Source organism: Nothoprocta perdicaria, unplaced genomic scaffold (assembly GCF_003342845.1).
Source record: "Nothoprocta perdicaria isolate Ctin4 unplaced genomic scaffold, notPer1 scaffold_156, whole genome shotgun sequence".
In the NCBI taxonomy this organism is placed as follows: Eukaryota; Metazoa; Chordata; class Aves; order Tinamiformes; family Tinamidae; genus Nothoprocta; species Nothoprocta perdicaria.
The window spans coordinates 217285-237828 of NW_020454716.1; the positions used below are offsets into that span (position 1 = coordinate 217285).

General features: G+C 51.4%; 1 protein-coding gene across 2 annotated transcripts; it reads right to left on the reverse strand.

Moving 5' to 3' along the window:
• Positions 1-3149: 3149 nt before the first annotated feature.
• ARHGAP1 (Rho GTPase activating protein 1) lies at positions 3150-20297 on the reverse strand. Of its 2 annotated transcripts, XM_026035140.1 has the most exons (13): positions 19954-20297; positions 19189-19281; positions 14646-14675; positions 9257-9344; positions 8894-9025; positions 8353-8439; positions 7666-7764; positions 6816-6923; positions 5815-5891; positions 5329-5406; positions 4759-4887; positions 4430-4533; positions 3150-3744 (listed from the first exon to the last, which is right to left on the reverse strand). In XM_026035140.1, the coding sequence occupies exons 1-13, from the start codon at positions 20090-20092 to the stop codon at positions 3565-3567; spliced, it is 1344 nt and encodes a 447-aa protein (XP_025890925.1). In that variant the 5' UTR covers positions 20093-20297; the 3' UTR covers positions 3150-3564. The 2 variants fall into 2 exon arrangements, with proteins under 2 accessions (XP_025890925.1, XP_025890926.1); XM_026035141.1 differs by lacking the exon at positions 14646-14675.
• Between the last annotated feature and the right edge of the window lie 247 nt (positions 20298-20544).

Consider the following 20544-nt stretch of genomic DNA (forward strand, 5'->3'; position numbering starts at 1 on the left):
GAGCTCTTGGCCCCYGGCACCGCGGCAGACACGGATGTGGAAGGAGCAACCAGAGCCGAGCCCTGCTGAGCCCGTGGTGGAGCAGCAAAGAGCCAACCTGGCAGCCCTTCGTTCTTACCCTAACCCCGCTCCCGGCTTCGCTCCGAGGCTCCTGCGAACGAGGACTCCCCCCACATTCCTCAGCGATGGGTGCTGTTCTTCTCGCTTCCCTTTCTCTGAGCAGCTCTGGTTGGCAGCACGGCCGCCTGTTTCTTGCAGATGTGGCACAGAGGCTGCCAGTGCACAGATGAACCTGGATCTAGGATTAGGTTTTGATTTTTATTGAAATACAAAAAGTGCAAACTGTGAAATACAAGATTGGTGCAGATTAAAAAGGAAATAAACATGAATGTGAACTGATACCACTGTGGAAACCCTAGCCCCGCACCTGATGTACACCAACAGAAAAGAAGGCAGGGGACACTAGCAACAAAAGCAAAAGGCAGGAGTTTTGCACAAGGGCTCCGCATATGAAAGAGGAAACAAGGGCCCATCTGGTCCTCAGCCCTCCCACAGGGAGCACGCGCTGCCCCACGGCACCCGGATGCCCCCTGGCAGCTGCACCACACGGCGGCTCTGGCGGCGGCACCGAGCCCGGGTCGGGAGCCGTCTGGGGCGCCGGGGACGGCGCTGGGCTCAGCGCAGCGGCCCACGTGCCAGGGGCTGCAGCGGGAGCGAGGGCTCTGCCCTCGCACAGGGAAAGGGGCCGGCGCTCACCTAAAAACAAGCCGGGGAAGTGAACCCTGGGGAGCCTCACACCAAGGGGGAAAACATAGTAAAGAGCAGCCCCCGAATCAGACACTGCCTCCCACTTCCACGCAGAGGAGAAGARAGAGCCCGGGCAGAGCCGTGGGCACCAGCACCGGCACCAAGGGGCGAGCGGCGGCGCAGGGAATTGCAGGTAGGGCGCTCGGAGCCGGGGGCAGCCCGGGCTGCCAGGGTCCCTGCCCTCACCAGGGGCAGGTTTCGGCCAGGGGCGGACAGGAGAGCAGGCTGCTGGAGCCAGGGCTGCCCCAGGGACCGCGCCTGCTCCAGGGCCTTGAGCAGCTCCAGCGGGAGCGGCAGCACAGGACAGGGGTATTTACACCGGGATGTACAAGCACGTGCCCACCACGACCACGAGGAGCTTCCTGAGCACTCTCCAAAGCCACTCCCTGCAGGCACTAACCTGGAGCAGGCTCTATCCCTGCCCGCAGGGGATGCGCCAGGCTTCATCTCACTAAAAAAAGGAAACATCACTGCAGGAGCTTCATTGCAAATTAAAAAAAGAAAAAAGAAATACGGAAAAAGGCAGAACACAGACACTTGCTGCAATCCCCGTGCCCTGCGCCGAGGCCCAGGGCTGCCCGCAGCCCCGTGGGCGCTCGCAGGGCCCCGCGACAGCGGCTGCCCGGCCGCCTGCCCCGCGCTGCCCCACAGCGCCCAGCGGCCCCACAGCGCCCAGCAGCCGCCCACGCGCCCCCCACGCGCCCAAAGGCCTAGGGCGACTCCGGAGCAGGGCGCTRCCTCCAAACCTCCTTTAGCTACTGCTCCAAATCGTCCTGAAAATGCACGGCCGAATCAAACCAGGCAGATCCCTCCTCTCACGGGAGGGAGAGTAGGCAGCCTGGTAGCTCCCGTAAGGGAAAGGCCCCAGCCCCTCGCAGGGATCAGAGCTGGCCCTGGAGCTCCTCATGCTCCGGCCATAGGGACCTTCCGCTGGAGGCTCCCGGTTCCCAGCCGCTCCCGCCGGAGGCTCCCGCGCTGCCCCACAGGGCCCCGCAGCGGCGGCCGGCGCCACCGTGAGCTCCCGGGGCGGCCCCCGTGCAGCAGCCTGCACAGTTCCTGCTGGCGATATTCAGCAGCAGCCCAGCAGTTACTTCCATTACAACCAAGGCACCAACCCTGAACGGCTGTTTAAAGGCAGGTTAAAATGCTATAAGAAAAATTAAATTCCATGTAGACTCCAATGCCTCTTACAAAATGAACTCTGCTTGGTCCAACACATGTGCCCCTGGGTCAGATCCAGCAGGGAGCAAAACTGACCCAGGCGCGCAAGGCCCGAGACAAAACACTTGCTCGGGTAAGGCTGGGAGCTTAGCCCAGGAGCTTAGCCCAGGARCTTAGCCCTAAGGCTCGGAGAGGGCTCTCCTGCAGCTCAAGCAAGGGGGACGCCACGCGCCCAAGGCGGCAGCGCGCAGGAGGGAAGGGAAGCAGGAACCGAGCAGGAGATGGGCATGGAGAGGCGGTTCCCTCCCCGTTTGGCACACAAGTGTTCAGCACCTGGGCAGACACTTGAAAGCCAGGTCTGCTGCGCTCCAAAGGAAGGGTTGGCCCCAGCRCCCAGACCTTCCTTGGAGGCCAGGCTCTCCCTTACGTTGTGCTGGGGAAAGTTCTGCTCAAACTAAAGAGGAAAACAATGGCCAAGGCAGCCCGTGCCAGGTGGCACAGGTACATGTGCCTGAAAGGGTCAAGGAGGCCTTGTGCTGTTGCGACAGGGAAAGGCAGTGATCGTCACAGTGTTCAGCAGTTCAGTATCACGAGGGCACTGCGCCCTGCGCCTCAGRTTCACTGTGAGTGCCTCGAGCCTGGCCCCACGTGCAGCCAGTCTGGGCACGACCCTTCCCAGCCAGGCTGGAGATGCTGCTGGAGGGACATCAACACCTGAGCTGGGTGACTGTGGGAGGCACCTCCCAACGCCAGCAAAGGCTGAAGAGTCTCTACAGAAAGCGGGGTGTAGAAAGTCTCCACAGCAAGCAGGGTGGGCTAACCTCAGCTGCCCCGTGTCGGAGCGCAGCAGGCCCACACAGCCCAGGTCCCCTGACCGAGCCTGCCCTTCGCTCCCCTGCCAGACCCCCAGGCTCTGCAGTGGTGTCTGCCAGGGGCACGACGCGCTGCTACCGGAGGCGCGAGGGCTGCCTGCTGCTCCCTTCGGGTGCTTTCAGAGAAAGGCAGGACGCACGGTCAGGGCTGAGATGATGGGGCCCACAGCAAGAACATCTCTGCCCTCACATCCCCCTCCCCATCCCTCCTAACCTCCCTGATAAAAAAAGAGAGAAAAAAAAAAAAAAAAAAAAGAAAAAAAAAGGGCAAGCCTGCCCCAGCCTCGATAGCCCAGCTGAGGCAAGGGGGACGTGCCGGGACTCTGGGGAGTCTAAACAAATTGGGTCTTTGCTTGGGGACCAGGACGGCAGAAGAAACACAGCTGAGGAAGGAGGGAAGGAGGGAGGGAGGGAAGGAGGGAAGGAAGGTCAGCTCATGTGGGAGCAGACTGGTGATGAGCCCTGGAGAAGCTGCACAGGCTGGCAGAGGGCTGGGGCCCCGCGCGCAACAGGCGGGAGACCAGCTCCCCTGCCCAGCTGGAGCAGGGGCTCCTGCTCGCTCACACACACACCTAGTGCCCCAGCCGCGCTGCCCTCGCTCTGCTCATCACCCGGCGAACCAGTGGTCCCTGTGCACTGGGGACAGCCTGGCCACAGCCCCAGGGCAAGGCAGGAAAGAAGGTGGTGAGGTGGGCACAGTGTGCTGGTGTGGGCCAGCCTGGGCTCAGGCCTCCACGTCCTCAAACAGCTCCTTCTGGTGGTCCAGCAAGAACTTCGTGAAGCTGTTGATGGGGTAGATGGCTTTGAGGGTGATGGCTGCATCTTTGGCCCACAGCAGATTTGGGCCAAAAACAATCGCTAGGTTGGTGTTTGTCATCTTATTTTGGTCACTGTTAGCAGAGACCTGTGTGGGAAGGAAAARGACCACTATGAATGCCACAGAACAGCAGAGCAGTTGCCCTCGACCCTCCCCAAAGCCAGAGTTGAGAGAGTGCTGAGGGTAAAGAGAAGCAGAAGGGTAGGTGTGGAAGCTGAAGGCCCAGTGCCAGAAGATGGCTGGGGGAAACATCAGCATTCAGGAGACTCAGAGCCACATCTTGCCACTTCCCACTCTCACTATGGCTCAATCCCAAGGACACATTATAATATCAGGACAGAGAGGGCTCTCTGCTAATATTTCTTCGGTCCTGATTTGGGCTCTAGCCCAAATCATCTTCCTTCTGACTAGCACAGCTTTGCAGTGGCTGCCCGGGAACWGAAGATCCTCTGGGGTGAGTCTTAGCCCCTTTTCTAGTTCATTCTTCTGCTCAGATAACTTGCAGATGTGCCAGCATCTCAGGGAGCTTTCAGCCCCCTCAGTACAGACCACACTGACTTGATGTCTGCTTGCACCTCTCCACTGCATGAAAAGGGCCCGGCTTTAGGCTAGGTCCTCATGATCAATTCCAATCTCTGTACAAGAGAAGCATACAGGAAAGGAAGGCAAATTCCTACCTGAAGCCTCATTTCCTCTCAAAGGGAAGGAGAGAGTGGGCAGTCAAAAGCTGATGACGGCAACAGAGTTGACTGCCTACTTTGGAGCAGCTCACCTGTACCAGGAAGGCTGTCAAGAAACGAAGCACTTGGTAGTTTTCTTCTGGAAGAGTCTGGAGTATCTTGCGAACAACATCCACACGATTCACCTCCTCCACAGCTACAGAGGGAGAGACAGAGGGCCAGCAGGACCATGAGAAACCCTCATCTCTCCAGGCAAACAGGGAAGACCTCAGCACCCGCCCCTGCTGAAAGCCCAATTTGCAGTCACAGGGTACCCCATGCAGGGCTGCCCCTTCTCCAATCRAGGGTGGTCTGGAAGATGTCTTTGCTATCGCCCCGTGCAATATCCAGGGGACAGCAGCACCCTCTTGTTACAACTTACTTTGGAAGCTGACAACATGGCTATAGAGGTCAAAAGTGAGGAGGGGCTCAGGTAGCTCCCTCAAGAAGGTTTTGAGGATCACAGCAGGGAGGTGGACACCTTCGTATTGCTGGAAATCCACTGGCAAACCTGGAAAAGTAGAACAGAGATTCAGYGCTCCCTGACCAACCAAAGCCCATTTCCTCCAGACAAAGTAGGACTTGAGACTTGGAGCCTAGAACTCAGGAAGGAGAAAAATCTGCTCCAAAAGCACATGCAAAGCACTGTTGAATTTAGCATTACACTTCTGRAAGTCATCAAACCAAGCAGATTGTTTCATCTGGGTCATCTTCTGTCCTCACTACAATGGGATACCCTGGGAAACAGGGAAAATTTCAGGAAGGTTTTCCACACAGACGCATTATCTGACACCTCTCCCTTGCAGCTCAGGTCATGTCCCGACAGAGCAGCAAGGCCTCCCTCCGAGTCCCACCAGAGGAGAGGAGCCAYGGCAGAGCAGCTCCACGGCAGTTCTGTTTGGCTGGCAAGAGTTAGGGAACAAGAAGGGCTCTGCTGAGCTGGGCCACGTACCCATGTTGTATTTTTGCTGGACATCCCTGACAACCTGTGTGTTTGCTGATCTTCGGAAAACCCCCTCTGTTCCAAGAGCTGTAAAGTGAGAGCAAAAAGAAAAGAAATATCAGTCACATGGAGTCTCTGCCAATATCAGTCCTAACAGCTGTAAATCCATGTTGCAAGTCGTTCAGATAGATGCCGACACATCCCTTTCCTAGGGCACTGAAATTCTTCCTGACTACGTGTAGCAGCAAGCACAGAATATAAGGAGCACTTGCTGTTCTTATCCAAGTGGGAGTATGGACCTTGAGAAGAAATCGGTCTGCCAGGCCCTGATACTGCACAGCCTCTCTTGAAGGCTGATTCACCCGCCTCAGGTCTTTGCACTTTATTCTGTGCTGTTATTCTTCTGCATCCCACTATTTTCTGGACGGAAACTGGATGGGGGAAGAGGCCATTTATGTGGAAAGAGGAGAGGCTGAAGTTTCCCCAGTCACTCACCATGTTCCTGCAAATGGGCAATGGTCTCCCTCACCACCAGAGGAACGGACGACTGATCGGGGCTCTTCTCCCGCAGGCTGTGGGAACACAGGGAAGGTCAGAAACGCCTGGTCAGCTGAGCCCTGCGTGCAGCCCCACACACGGAAACCTGCCCACACAACCTGCAGGATCATGGGCAGCCACTCGGAATCCTGCTGCCCCCATGCACCCACTGCTCCAGCCTTCTCTCCTTCGCACCCACTACACCAAGTCACTCACTGGGGCAAGTATGGGCTCGTAACCACATCACAGAGACATTTCTCTGCCTTCTACAAAAATCATAGCATCAATTTGCCAGGGCAAAGATGCTCCCAGAAAACAAGGCCGTTAGTTACAACCTCCTGAAGAGGCCTCAACTTCCTTTTTCCCTTCCCCACTGTGGGACAAAACAGAAAGCAACTGACACATGAGAGAAAGACRCACAGAATAAACTTGGCCCTCCCGTGCCTGTGCCTACCCGCTGTAATGGGAGACATACCAAGCCYACTGGCAGGGAAGGCCTGGGGTTGCCAATGTGTTAGCTGCCACCCTCACACGTGACAGTCTGCACCACTTYCAAGCATGGAGTCATTCACCCTCTCAGGCCACTAGCAAGCTCAGGAAAGCAGCACCACATGTTTTATATTTGGGAAAGTTCTGCTGAAGCTGGGGAATGTGTTTTCAGATTGCTTCGGAGGGTGTCTCTGGCCACAGAGCCATCTGAGCATAATTCCTCACCTTCAACAGAACAATTTCATTGTAATTTACAGTGGGATGTAGCCTGTAAATCAGGAGGGTGGAATTGAACCAAGTTAGTCAGGATCTGGACATGAGAACAGTTTCTCAAAAGGATGACTCAAGTTTTCTGGCAAGTCCAAACTGCAAGAAATTTTACAGCTATTTCTGCAGCTGTTCACTTATAAATACAGTGATTTCATTTCAGCCAGGCCGGGGCAAAAGCAGCACAATCCACAGATACTCACTGCTGGAGCGAGACTCCAAACTGCTGGTTTGGCAGCGGCGGGCGCGGGGGGATTGGCTTCTGCGGCACTTGGGAGGGCTTCTGCAGGGACCTCAGATATTCATCATATCTGTGGCAAAACACAGACCAGTAAAGAACCATTCCACATTTCGGAGCGAGCAGCAACCCAGCTCTACACATGACTCACTGCTGACCCATGGTAACAGTTCTTAGGAAGCTCCAGCCTAGCACAGTTGATTCCACCTGCACAAAAACAGGACATGCAGCTCAGGAGCCCAAGACAAACATTTGGTTTCCAGGAAAAAGCAGACAAAGAGAAAGATCTGTCTGGAGTCAGAAAATGGGCTGGGGGAATCAGAGAGAGCAAGGGCAGCAGGCCAGGGCAGCAGTGCTCTTGATGAGGCAGCTCCCTGCCTACATGAACGAAAGGGAATCAGTCTGGCGGGGCCAGGATTGCAGGGACCTTGGGAAGCCTCAAAGACGAGCGAACCTGTGCTAAGCACCCAAAGCAGGTGCCCCCGCACAGCAGACGAGCAGCAAGAKCTCCAGGTCAGTGTTTAAGGCACAGCCTGCAGACAGCCCTCAAGTGGTAGGTGGCAGAAATAGGACAGGCACTGCACCAGAGAGGCACTTCCAACTTCAGGACAGAGCCAGGCACAGGAGCCAGATGCATACAAAGGAAACGGAGAGAAACAAAGGTCTCTGCAGCAATTTGGCACCACTCCCCTGCTAACCACTGCCTGGGTGGAACAAACCCTTCCATCCCCTCCACTTCTCCCCCTTGCTATTCCCCCAGAAAGATCCCATATCATGGAGCCCTAAACAAATGGGAGGGCAGGCAGCACTCTCACTTCAGCACTTGGCTCGGGATTCCCAACTGCTCCAGCTTCACGTACTCCTCCAGCTCACTAAGGAAGTTCACATAAAAAATCTTTCGCCCAAACTTAAAGCTGAAAAAGAGAGAAATGGGAAATCTGGTATAAGAATTGATATTCCAAAGGCAAGGAGAGCAGGGGTCTTCAGGAGACATCAGCAGGGCAACAAGACAGGTATGGGCAAGAAACAGAAACATCTCCCACACAGATCTCCAATTTAAAATATTTTATTAGGAAATACCAAAACTTTCCAAATCATGTTTGAAGCCACAGAAGAGCTGCCTGAAGCCCTTGCCTTCCCTTTCCTAAGCTCAGCACTTAGGCTGGAGAAAACTTCCCTTTTCATTTATTTTACAACATGAAATGTAATCTGGACTGACGCGCTCCCTTCCATTCTGTTTAGCTGCAGAGTCAGCAACAGGCTGCTTCTGCTTGGCTGCAGAGCAGGAGAGCAGCACAGGCCTGCAAACTCACTGGGCTCCCAAAGCAGGTGTTCTTTTACCTACATATTTCCGAGTTCGGAAATACAAGGAGACAACATGGGGTATGAGACATAAGGGCACGCTCAGCAGCCTGTGGGGCTCATCTTGTGCCCCACTGAGAAGGCCCCAGCACCCCCCAGCTGTGTGACCATGCACACGAGCTTCCTGCATTGCTTCCTACCTGATCAGGGGCTTGAAGAGAATCAGCAGGGTCTTGATGAACATAGTCGGGTGTACAATATATAATGCTTTGATGTTCTTCTTGTACCTGCCAAGAGAGGCTAAGTGAGGATAAACTGTGCTTTAAGCAAAGGAATCAACCTTTCCACTAGATTACAGCATCCCTGTGTACTCCTTCCCCTTTGCACTTTGCCTCACCACGGCCAGGCCTCCTCTTCCCATRTATCTCAGGCAGCCCAGCAGCTTGAGGGCATGTTCTACACTGACCAAAGATGCCCCAGGGAGCAGTGAGCAGCCTCATCAGGAAGCAACAGCTATACTATGGGGCTAGCAGATTTGCACTGTTTCCTGCTATCGCTGCTTGTCTGTTTCCTGAAGGATGTAACTACAAGAGAGGCTGTGTGGCCCCTGATTTGGCCTGCATCGAATTACTCCCCTCCACAAACAGTAAATATAAGCGACAGAGGACTACATGGTAGGGCAGGAAGAAGATGCCCTAGGGCAGGCTACAGGAGAGCATCGCCCGTGCCCTCCTCACTCACTTGCGGTCGAACTCCCGGTAGGCGTCGCGCAGCCAGCCCAGGGAGGGCTTGTTCTCGCTGGTCAGGCCGTGGTGCAGGTACACCAGCGTGTAATCGCTCTCCACATACTGGTCCAGCGTGAACTTCAGGTACCTGCAGAGATGCAATTGCTGACCTTGCTTCATGCTCTGCCTCCGAGAGGCTCTTTCTCCCTTTGGGCTGCATTTAGGGTGCAGTAAGAGAGGATTTACACCCCCAGTAATGGAGACAGCAGTCTGCAAGGATGTGTCTAGACTGCATATGGAACCAGCCTCAGCAAGCCAGGGCCTGGGAATTATGTGAGGCTAAGGAAGCCAAATAGCCACCACCTCAGACACTACTCACCCCAGCAGCTTCACATGGTCAAGCTGATGACTTGGGGGCATCCGGCAGGCACTGAACAAAATGACTTTCCTTCCATACTTGTCATCACCTGCAGATGAAAYACCAGAGGTTACAGGGGGACCCGGGACTACGTTGCAGGCTTTGCAGCAAGGTGGCAACGGAGCACAGGAAACATTCTCCGTAACAGGGCAGAAGTCTGGATTGCCCCAGCTGCCAGCAAAGCTAAACCAGGTTTGCAGCGTTGCCCTGGGTCCAAGGAGAAGCAGCAACCTGAACACCAAGGGTCTGGCAAGCTGGCAGCGCGCATGGAGATCAGGATCCACRCTCCAACCCTGAAAGATGAGGAAGGATTAGAAACCAGGATGACTGGGGCACATAGTGATGGTGCCCAGTAAGACAGAGCACAGTGTTTGCAGGATTAGCACTGCCCTGGGAAAAACTCTCCTGATGATGCATATACCAGGCACAGGGGGAACTGCCCCTCACAAACATGACAATGACTCCTCCCATCCTGCACACAGACTAACTGCTTACAGGCTGGTGTGTTTGCTTTGGAGTTGCTCTGCATGCAGAACGAAGCCATCTCACATCCTGCAAAGCAAGACACTCACGGAACAGGCAGCCCCAGCCASATCCCAGAGAAGGGAAGCAAGCACCATCACAAGCCTCTTCTAGAGATGGACCAAGCAGGGCTGCTGAATTCCCCAGGGAGGCGGTTTAGGATAAGCTGTTCACCACTTTCTAGATTTTCCAGCCATGACGATATTTTTCCAACCTGAGGAAACTGCAAGGAGCTTCCAAGTRCAACAAAACAGACCATCCAATGTCAAAAAAAAAGCAGAGAATAATCCCCATCACACTGGATCAGTTCCAGAAAGGAACCTCATCTCTGGGGAGACGGCCCCAAGCCACCTCTAGAGGCTTTGGGGACAATGGGGCAAGCTCTCCCAAAAGCAAGTGCCCAGACCTCAGCAGGCTCCTGCCAGCAGAGGTCTTGGCCTCAGGAACAAAATCCACGCAAACGGGCACAGAGAAACCTGGCCAAAAAGCTAGGGGAACTCAGAAATTCAGACCAGGAAGAACCAGGTAATGAATCTTTTGGATATAYGACGTTTAAGGGAAAGCCTGGTTCTCTCCCAAGTAGACACGCCATCGCATCCATTACCATTAGGATGACTTACTTTTCAGCATCAGTGGGGATGAAATTTGTTCCTTTGCTGTGAAAACTTTGACTTTTCCCATCTTTCTAGCTACCCATTCTACTCAAAGAGCTAAGCTTTCTTCTCAAGTAGGAGGAGTACAGGGAGGAGGAAGGGGATTCTGAGGCTCTACTTAAGTAAAACCTCCATCCTTCTCTATAGCACAAACGTCCCATCAAGACTGCAGCACAGCAAGGAAGCCATGCTCTCTACTTGTGCAAGAGAGCCCTGCAATACATCACTCCTCCCCAGAGATGCCCTTTGCTTCATGTTCATTTACGGTATTCACTGCACGCAGTCCCTTTTTCACCCTCGCATGGGCTCCGAGGCTCAGCTGTCTCTTGGCTAGACCTGCCTTGCAGCAACTGAGGTCTCAGATGAAACCACGGAGTAGCAAACGTGAAGTCTGCAGGAACGTTGGCTGTCCGCGACACACGACCACTTGCGGCTGCAGCACCAAGAGGCCGCCAGTCCCCCCCTTKACCCCCMTTCTGGCCTGAAGAACAGATTCTCTGCTTGTTCACTTGCATATTCACTTGCTTTTTTTCTTGCGAGTCCCCTTTCCATCCATTCATCAGACAATACATTTACTCGTACACATAAGCCAGAACCTCTACAAAAGTTAGGGACACTGAGGCAGCGCTAGGAACAGACTAGGAAGGGTCGCATAGGCCATCACGGTGACATACACATGCACAGGTATGGGGCAATTAGGGAGGACACATGACCCAGAATGCAGGACTGAGAGAGAACGATGCAAGAATCATCTGGAACAACCAGCTACAGTAACAGCCAGGCCACAGGACCATCATCACATTGCATATCCCACGGTAGCCCACTCTCTGCCTAGCCCACACGTTCTTGGTGGCTTGCTCTCAACTGCAGGGCTGGGTCTAATGCACATAAACTGTCTGTRGAACAAAGGAGCGGGCTTCAAAGTCCTAAGCCAAAGGATGGGGCACCTCATGGCTCTTCCAAGCAAAGACAAGTCTCTAATAAATCTTCTGTTTCCATCTGGAAAAAGGATCCTGCCTTCACAGGGCACCAAGAAGATGGCAGCATTTGGGAATCTCGCAAGTTTTGGAGTAATAAGGATCTGTGAAAGAGAATAGTCAGAAAGACTACAGACCTCTGCAAATTACAGCTCCTTTCTAAAGTCAGAATATGTGCTGTCTTCAGTTCAGTGAGAGGTGAAATTTCATGTCAAAACCAGAAGGTCTGAGGGTCAGAAGCAGATCTCAAGGTTGATCAAGGCAGGCCTTGGCATGAAGAACTGCAGCCCAGCACTTTGCTCAGGAAATGTCGTGGGTTGCTGCACACTCCGCTCAGGCTCCTGGGCACYGATTTCCAAGCCTGACAAGGTAGAAGACGTGAACCAAACAGCTCAAACACCTTCCTCTGGAATGCCATGAAAGCCTATGGAAGGGACCAAGCAGAACCTCCTTCCTCACGTGGCTGAAAAGGTGGTTGATAAAGAAAGAATATGTGACTCATCTGAAGGGGAGACAGCAGGTTTCCTCTGGATAATGTCCAGGGCCAAGTACACTAAAAGATAACCTATAGCCCCTTGGATCACTGAAAAAGGAGTGGCTCATTTTRCCTTCCAAACCAGCATGAATTTATGTATGAAAATCACCCAGGAAGCAGCAAGGTGCTTACCAAGTGCTGGGTTTCACTCCGGTTTCATCACACCGAGTCCAGCCTGCCAGCACAGAAACATTCAAAACCGCAGCTGCCAATGCTGCATCCACCCAACGTGTCGGATTGCCTGCTTCCTCCAGACAAGACAAAATTCAGCTCTCGAGCATCAGGTTTGAACAATCCGTTGCTCCAATCTATAAACAAGAACTTAAAACCCATTCCACACATTCTTGGCCGTCTGAGGAAGCTGCCTCCAGGTGGCCTCTCTGCCTCAGACGGAACAGACTCTTATCGCTCTTGATCTTTCCCAGACGCTCCATCCCTTGCACTGTTTGCTCTCCTGTTTGCAATATTAATCTCACGTATCTACATTTTCACCCCTTGTTTGCAATTCCAAGCAATTAAAGTTTCCACTGAACACAACTACAGACCATGTACCAATTACTCAGCTCCTCAGGCTGTCTCCTATCTCTCCCAGAAAAGAAACACTCAACCACAGCTAACAATAAGCCAGCAAAAAAGCAATTCCATATCGCCCATATTCCCAAAGCATCCCAACAATATACACACCCTTGTGAATATGTCCATATATAAGAGAAAGGCTTTCGATTACACTGAAGTACAACTGCATCCCTATAGGTTGGAATCCAGAAGTCGTTTAACAACCATGAGCAAGAGGACAGCTAATATTGTACTATATAAATCTGCAAGGCTTACAGGTAAAATATTTCCTCAATTTGCAAATTCTGCAATGTATTTCCAGGTGTTTCTCCTGAAGAAATATCACCCAGCCCTTACGCCATGACTTGAAGCTACTATATGATTTGGCTGGCAGCAAAACTGCAGTCTGGAGGAGCCCTTTCATACCTACTTTTGCTAGGCATCACCACCCAGGGATCCCACTTTGATAAAATATTTAGATGGGAATATCCTGGTCATTTGATACTGAGAGAATGGAGACAGATAAAATCTGCTACCAAAAGCTCATGTTACGGGTTAACCAGCAAAGTAACAGAGTCCAGGGACAAGGAGAGGACACGCGAGGGAGTTCTGGAACGCCTCTCTGCAAGATTTAAAGAGCTTAGGATGTTTATCAGAGCCACTGCCAGTAAAATCTTCTCTAATGTAATTTCAGCTTCTTGCCAAACTTATGACACAGCTGAGCACTGTTTACATGTGGTTGGTAGATTTTGGTTCTCTSTTGAATTCCAAAGTGGATTTAGCATCTCAGGAAAAAGGAGGTCATACAGGCTATGAGCTCAAAGTCAAAGTGCTCCAGCACAAGACATCTTCCAGTTAGATATTCCCAGTAACCAAACACTGCCAGAATTATAAAGTCTTCTCAAGAGATTGCAGCTCTGCTCAGCTCATGGATATCAGCGGTTCTCCCCATTGCAGATGGCTGAGGAAACGGGCAAGAGGCAGGGCAAAGCTAAGGTAGGAGTCTATGCACTGCAATCATCCAATCAATGATTCCAGGAACAAGGATAATCATCACAACCCTTTAACAAAGTCTTACTGGTGATTACAGTTTTAACTTGATAAAAAAATCTTTTTTTTTTTACAATTTACTGTAAAAAGTATAGAGTAAGGAGTTTACTGTAAAAAGTATGTAAAACTGTTTACTGTAAAAAGGAGTCTATGCACTCCCATCCAATCAATGATTCCAGGAAGAAGGATAATCATCACAACCCCTTAACATCTTACTGGTGATTACAGTTTTAACTTGATAAAAAAAATCACCTGACGGAAGGCAAAATGGGAGGATACCTGAGAGCATGGCAGAACTGAGAGAACCACCAAGAAACGAGGTGGGAGAATCGCCTTTTCCACGGGCTGTGCCTGCAGGCTGGCCTGCTGCTGAGGAGCAGCAGAAAGAGCTGCACACCAGGAGGCAGCCACAGCTGCGCTGGTAGGTGAGAACGCACCGAGAGCCACGTTCTTAAGGCCTGGCACTGAAGTCCAGAGAACRTTATTGAATGCTCAGGAAGCCCAGAGCAGCCTAGCACAGCTTCAGGCTGCAACGAGGAACAAGCTGCCAGAAGGCACCATCTCTTCTACAGCCGCATGGAGAAGTTGGTAACAGCTGCTTTCATGATCAAGAATCCAGTGTAAGTGCCACTGCGCAGCAAGGGACAGCAGCAGATCATATGAAGGAACAGGAAGCAATCCTAGGATGAACTTCCGAAGCACACAGGGTGAGAAGGATTTACCATTCTGTATTCAAACTGAACTGGTCCAAAGAGGCCACCACCATGGCAGAGGAGGAGCAGAATTTACATGGAGACCCAAGAGCCCCAAAGTGCCCCAAGTAAAGCCCACAGGCCAAATTTGGCTCAGATGATTCTGCTGCCCCTGAGGCAGAAGCGCAGCCCTCAGAGATGGCAACTATGTGCAGCCTTTGGACTCCTGAAAAGTTGCCAGCGCAGCCCAAGGCTGAGCAAAGTTTGGGCTCCCCTGAGATAACCCAGCTGCAGGCCACGGTCATGCTAAAGGAATATCATGATCTACAGCATCAAATGTTAGTGCCACAAAAAAAATCTACCTACCTGGTTGGGCCCCATCAAGTGCACCCTGGTCTGGAGGAACAGAAACAGAGTTAAAGCAAGCCAAGTTTCACATCCTTTCCCAAGAGATCATTGGGATGTATTCACTCGCTCTCAGCAATCAACTCGCTCAACTTCTTCTTTTCCTCAAATTGTTCTGAAGCAACAATTTGACAAATAGAGGTGATAAGAGCAACTCACAACTCCTGAATCTTTCTTGAATTTGCACCCCGTGCTGCGTAATCACRGCCAAGCTTCTGACCTTGCTGTCATGCTTCTCACACACGCAAAACAGCAGCTGCGGTACCACCCCCTTCAATAGGGTCAAGACACCTAATTTCCAATGTCAAGGGTCCTTGAACAACCTCAGAAGTGTACAGGGGATGGCATCGTACTGCATGAATAATATATTCCAAAGAGTGCTTTGCAAGAAGCTAAATTTCACAAATAAGTAGAAGATGAGGACAATTTAGATTCCAAATTGTCTGTGGCTTCCTAAAAATCTTTTTAATGGAATCTTCACAAAAAAAAAAAAAAAAAAAAAATCTCTGGGCAAAGAGGAGTCTATGAGGACATTTACTGCCATCCCCAAACACTTTTGCATCTGTGCTCAACAGTCCTGCACATGTCGACTACGACAGGGGGCTGTTTAGAGCAGGGCTATTTTAAAAACTCTTGGTTCTCTTGATCACACATGCCAAAAAATGGGGCACAAGCTGGACTTCTTTTGGGAGGGCACCAGCAGCAACTCAAACCTTACCATGCCAATTAAATAATTAATAAATTTTCACCAAAGCCAGAAATTACACCCAAACGCAGCAGAAATTCATACATCTTTTAATGGAGGAAATAGTAACGTCCCATACCGGGAGGAATACTGTTCAGGGAACAAAATTCTCACCAAAAATACCACACATACTTCCAGTGGAAGTTTTGCCTGCAGCTTTTTTTAGCCTTTACTCCTTTCGTGAGAGAGCAGCTACCAGCGCTGCTGTATTGATTTATCTTCCCATGTCAGTGATGAGCAGMAAGAGCAGTCACCAGCGTTAGTCACAGGGCTGTCACCAGCACCCTGTATGGGATGGCATCAACAACAGGCAGCTGCTGTGCTTTTTAAAGCGAGTTTGGCACTAGCCACCAAAGAGGAGAGTCACCATCAAAATTGCTGGAGTGAAATCAGTAACTGGASACTGCCGGCTCTCCACTCAGCCCCCAAGAAGATACAAGTAGCACCTCTGCCATAYGAAAAATAGCAGCAGGGTACAGAAACACACCTAAAGAAGTTTGGGGTAGATCCTCATAGACTTCAGCCACAAACCTGGGCTTCCTCTAAATGCTACGTGACGTGAGCAAGTTAAAAAGCCAAAAAATCCACTCTGCACAAGTGGAGTGTGCAGTGAAATCCAGCCTCCTGTACTCCAGCTTCCAGCCACGCGTAAAGACAGACTTGCCTGCTACAATGTCCACAAGAGGAGGAACTTGGAGTCCAGGACAGCACTCGGGCAGAAACCTCTCCAGAGCCAACACAAAACAACCCAGAACYAGACACCTTAACGCAAGTCAGAAAGTTCAGACAAAGATTAACATATGCATTTCTGGAAGCACACTGAACCTAAAGGCAGCATCCCACACTAAAATATTCTTGGAACAGTGATCCGGGGTGGGCTTGGGGGAAGGAGAGTCTGGGGCACTCATGTYCCCACCTCGCCCCCACCCCAATGCCGAGGGACCAGGGGACACAAAGCAGGGCACCACGGTCAGCACATGCTGTGCAGATCCAGCCCCCACACGAGACTGGGGCACAGGGGGCAAAGGAGAGTTCCCACGAGGCCACTGCACTATTTTGAAGTGGAAAGCAAAACAAGAAATCCATTTTCTGGAGAATTCTGCAACATGTTTTTGAATAATTCTCTTCCTCTGTGGGTCACATAGCCAGGATATTCAAATCAATGTCTTGCGCTGAATCAGTTAGAAAATGTGTGTGTGTGTGAACTTTTTGCAGTGATAATTGGGTTTTTAATTAGCTATTGTCTGTTAGCACCGTGCACCCGGCCCTCAAGAAACAATCCCTATCCTGACAGCGTGATATAGCTCCAGACTCATGGAGCTCAGCCCRAGGGTGGGAACCGGCCCTCTGCTTCTGTCCCAAAATAGCATCAGCATCCCAGAATATATTTCAGGGAAGACAAAAAACAGAAGTAGCCATATGCTCCCTGCCCTGAAGCGCAGGGCAGGACCCAGCAGTGCAAGCTGCTGCACAGCAGAACGGATAAAGCTGTGCTCTGCCCCGGGCTCTTTGCTGCCACACGCAGGGGCGGCAGCGCGGGGCCCTCCTTTCCCCTCTGCTTTCGTTGCCCCTAAAGCAGAACTTGGCAGCAGGGCCAGGTCCAAACAGTTCCCTTTTAATCACCCAGGCTACTTCTAATAGGATTTTTCCAGATTTTTGCTGATTATTTGCCTCCTACCACAGCCCAGAAAATGTCACTCTGTCTGATTCTCTGAACAGTTAACATTATTATTGTCCAGGAAAACCGAACCAACAGCTTCAACTCAGAGCCCAAATTATGATTCAGGCCCCTTTAATCACCTTTACAAATCCTGCTTCCAGGAGATGAGACTCCAGTGAGTCTCAAAACTCTGTGTAAGCAAATCCACCATCTGGAGCTGTGTTACTAGGCATTCCTTGCCCTAGAAAGACGTTGCACCACCTTCTGGGGGAAGACACCCATAAGCTTTTACACAAACCAGTGAAAAACAGACAGCAGCAGCCAACAGCAGATGCTTCTAGGAAAGGCTTTTACTTTATAAAGAGACACATGAAAAGRATGAAGAACTTGCCAAACCCACTAATTTAAACCATGATGGGGAAGAAATTTCTCTCATAACACGGCCATACCTGCCAGTTGGCCATCACACTCTCCAGAATCCTTCCAGGAAGGTAGGGATCACTTCCCTTGCTCCCCTAGACGCCTGTGTCAAACTGCTGCTTTCTGGCAGCAATGGTAGCCCTGTCTCAGGGACACTCTGCTCAGAGCTTGCAAAAAAGCTTTGGGTTCCTTGGCAATAGAAGTACCCCAGGAAGGCTGGTGTTTACATCAGGAGCCAGCGCACAAAGTGTATCCTTGCCTGGAGTGTCAGGCGACATTCCAGTCTTATCAACGGCTCTCATCTAAGCTCTCTGCTAAGTGCTTAGGTCTTGTCTGAAGTCAACAGAAGTATCATTTAACTCACCAGCCTCCAGAGTTCAGAAACAGCCGCTACCTCTGCCATTTGCATTCCAAATATTCTAGTTATCACTGGCACAGCAGGATCCACACATCTGTGCCATCCCAGTTCCAGGAGTAGGGAGAACAAGGCGCAGAGCCATAGCAAACTCAGTCCTGGGACCGGGGTTCCTGAAAGCTCCAGGTGACCAGTACATTTGTGAATCAAAGCACTAAAAAGAGAATTTAAAAAGGCAGAGCAGCCGAGAGGCTGAAAATTCACCTGCCACCCTGAGCAGCACAGAGAGACAAAGAATGAAGTTTTGAATTCACTGGTATCAGTTTGTGTTCCTAAACAACGTAATACCAGAGGTCGAGAGAAAGAAACTTGGTTCTAGATGGCAACCAAGGAAAGAACAATGCAGAGAGGACAACTCTTACCAAGGTAACTGCCTGAAAATCTTCCCTCTCCAATCAAACCCTACTGGAGAACAACCTCTGATCAAAAGGACTCCAACTTACAACTCTGCTTCTCTTGAATTTAATGTGTTGGGCAGGGAGCAGGGTACATAAAAGAAAGGCAGAAGGAAGGGGAAGAGATAATCAAGAAGGAAATGTGAATCAAGTCACAACAGGTTAAAGAGGCTTTTTGTAGCAGGCAGTGCAGAACAAATTGAAATTATCTTCTCTCAGCCTTATCACAGCAACTCAAAACTACTCCCTAAAGTCTTTCTTAAGCAGCTCCTGGCAGCACCTTGCCAAAGGTTAGTATAATTAAAATAATATTTACAAGACAGCCACAAGGAAGAAGTCATCACAGTTGTGACCCATCACAGAACATGAGGACCTTCCTTGCAGTGGCCTTGTGCATATTCCCCACATCCCAGACTTCTGAAAGCTGCTGTTTTGTGCAGGGSCAGGATGGCAAGCTCTGGTCAGTCAGGTGTAGGAGCTGCCAAGCCTACTGTGGATTACTCAGTYAGCTGAGGAGCTTGCAATGACACCGTGTAACCAGGCAGTTTCTGTAGCATTATCATGCAGAACCCACATCTTCCACTGAGGATACATCTAAAACATTTCTGCTGAAGCAACTGAACGCCACTAGTAATATAATCAAGACAGCAAGACCCAAGAAAGAATGTAAGTTGAAACAAGGTCAAYGGAAAATTAAACTTAATTACAATATTCTAGATGTTTGGTGTTCCTTATCCTTATAATGCCAGCTGCCCTTGCCACCTTGGCCTGGCATACAGCAGATGCCTCCACAGCCCCAATGAAAAGGCCCTTCCTCATCCCAGCTGCAAAAAATATCTGGAGAGGAAACAGACAGAAAAGAGCCCAACCTGCTACTTCCACGATGTGGTGCCTGGCGATATCATAGTAGGGATCATCCCACCGCAGATGGGTGACAGGCTCAGGGGAGGCTTTGGAGTCCTCTGCACAAAACACAAGGAATAAACAGTTAGCAGCAGGGATCTAGGGTGCCCTGCCACCTTGGCGAGGGGCACAGCAACAGGGGGGACTGGGAGCAAATGGTTCCRCAACATGGGGGAACTCAGGTATGGATCTGCCCGCTCTGGAAAGCGGCCTCCAAAAGTCTCAGGGCCAAGGGCACCATCGTGGCTGCTGAGAGCAGCAGGACCTCAACACCCTCCCTGCACAGATGTCTGTCCAACACCTTGAGGCTAACGCTGCTGATTTTTTTGGAAAACACAGTCCACAGAACAGTGTTTAGTTGGATTCCCACAGGATTTCACAAAAACTAAGCAGTCTCATCTCTCACGTGGAAGTTCAAGACCTTTCCAACAAGGAAGGCCAAGCTATCTTGCAAGAGACCAGAGGGTACTCAAGGACTTGCAGCATGTCTGTACTGTCAGCATCAATGTGTAGCCAGCCCTGCACTGACAGGACTATATTAATATCAGCTAGCCTTGATTTTTTACACTTAGCTCTTTCAGCTTGGCAGGGCTAACTCACTCGGCTGTGGTATGAGCAAACTTCCATAYGGAGCTGGGACTTTCTGTACACGTAGATATGGCCACGGTGTTGCAGAACAAATGAATTCTTTTTGGCCTAAGCCCAGACCACGAGCAAGCAGGAATACTCACCTGATTTGGGAAAAGCAGGGACTTCATCCGCTGGCCAGTCCTTATCATCTATGGAGGCCAATTTGAGCTGGTTGAGGGACTGGTTGGTATCATCCAAATTCAGGTCATCCTGAAGCTCTGACAGTGGGTCTGTAGCCATAGTCCCCAAATACTGCAGTCCGTTTTGCAGTGTCTAGAAGGAAAACTGCAGAGATTGCTGGGTCAGACACTGAGATCACGCTGCTTGCCTCTCTGAAGCTCTTCTTCTCTTCATTGATTTCTCTGACACATCTCTCACCGTTCCGACTGCGCTCAAGGCAGAATGGCACCAATTCCCCCTCCTCCAAAGCCAGCAGCACCGACACAGGTCACATTCCCTCCTGGAGGCTGCAAGGGGYGCCGGCAGCACCCCTCTGCGAGCCCCTGCTCGAGCACAGCTGCGGCCACATCAGCCTCTCCCCCCACACGGCAGCAGCGGCGCGACGCAGAGCGGCGTGACGGGCGGCTCCAGCCCCGGCCTGACGCACTCGCTGCAGCAGCTACAGCCCCTGCCACAGAGCCCAGCTCCTTCCCCAGYGCCCGGGATCCCCCTGCCCACCCCGGAGAGGGCCG

Bases quoted from the DNA above. Each gene is read 5' to 3' on its own strand.
- ARHGAP1 (XM_026035140.1), bottom strand. From the start codon at position 20,092: ATGGCTACAGACCCACTGTCAGAGCTTCAGGATGACCTGAATTTGGAT. The intron at 6,924-7,665 runs GTGAGAGTGCTG...GTTTTGCCACAG, and splicing joins ATCCCGAGCCAAGTGCTGAA to ATATGATGAATATCTGAGGT. The intron at 5,407-5,814 runs GTGAGTGACTGG...CTCACTTTACAG, and splicing joins TGCCCATTTGCAGGAACATG to CTCTTGGAACAGAGGGGGTT.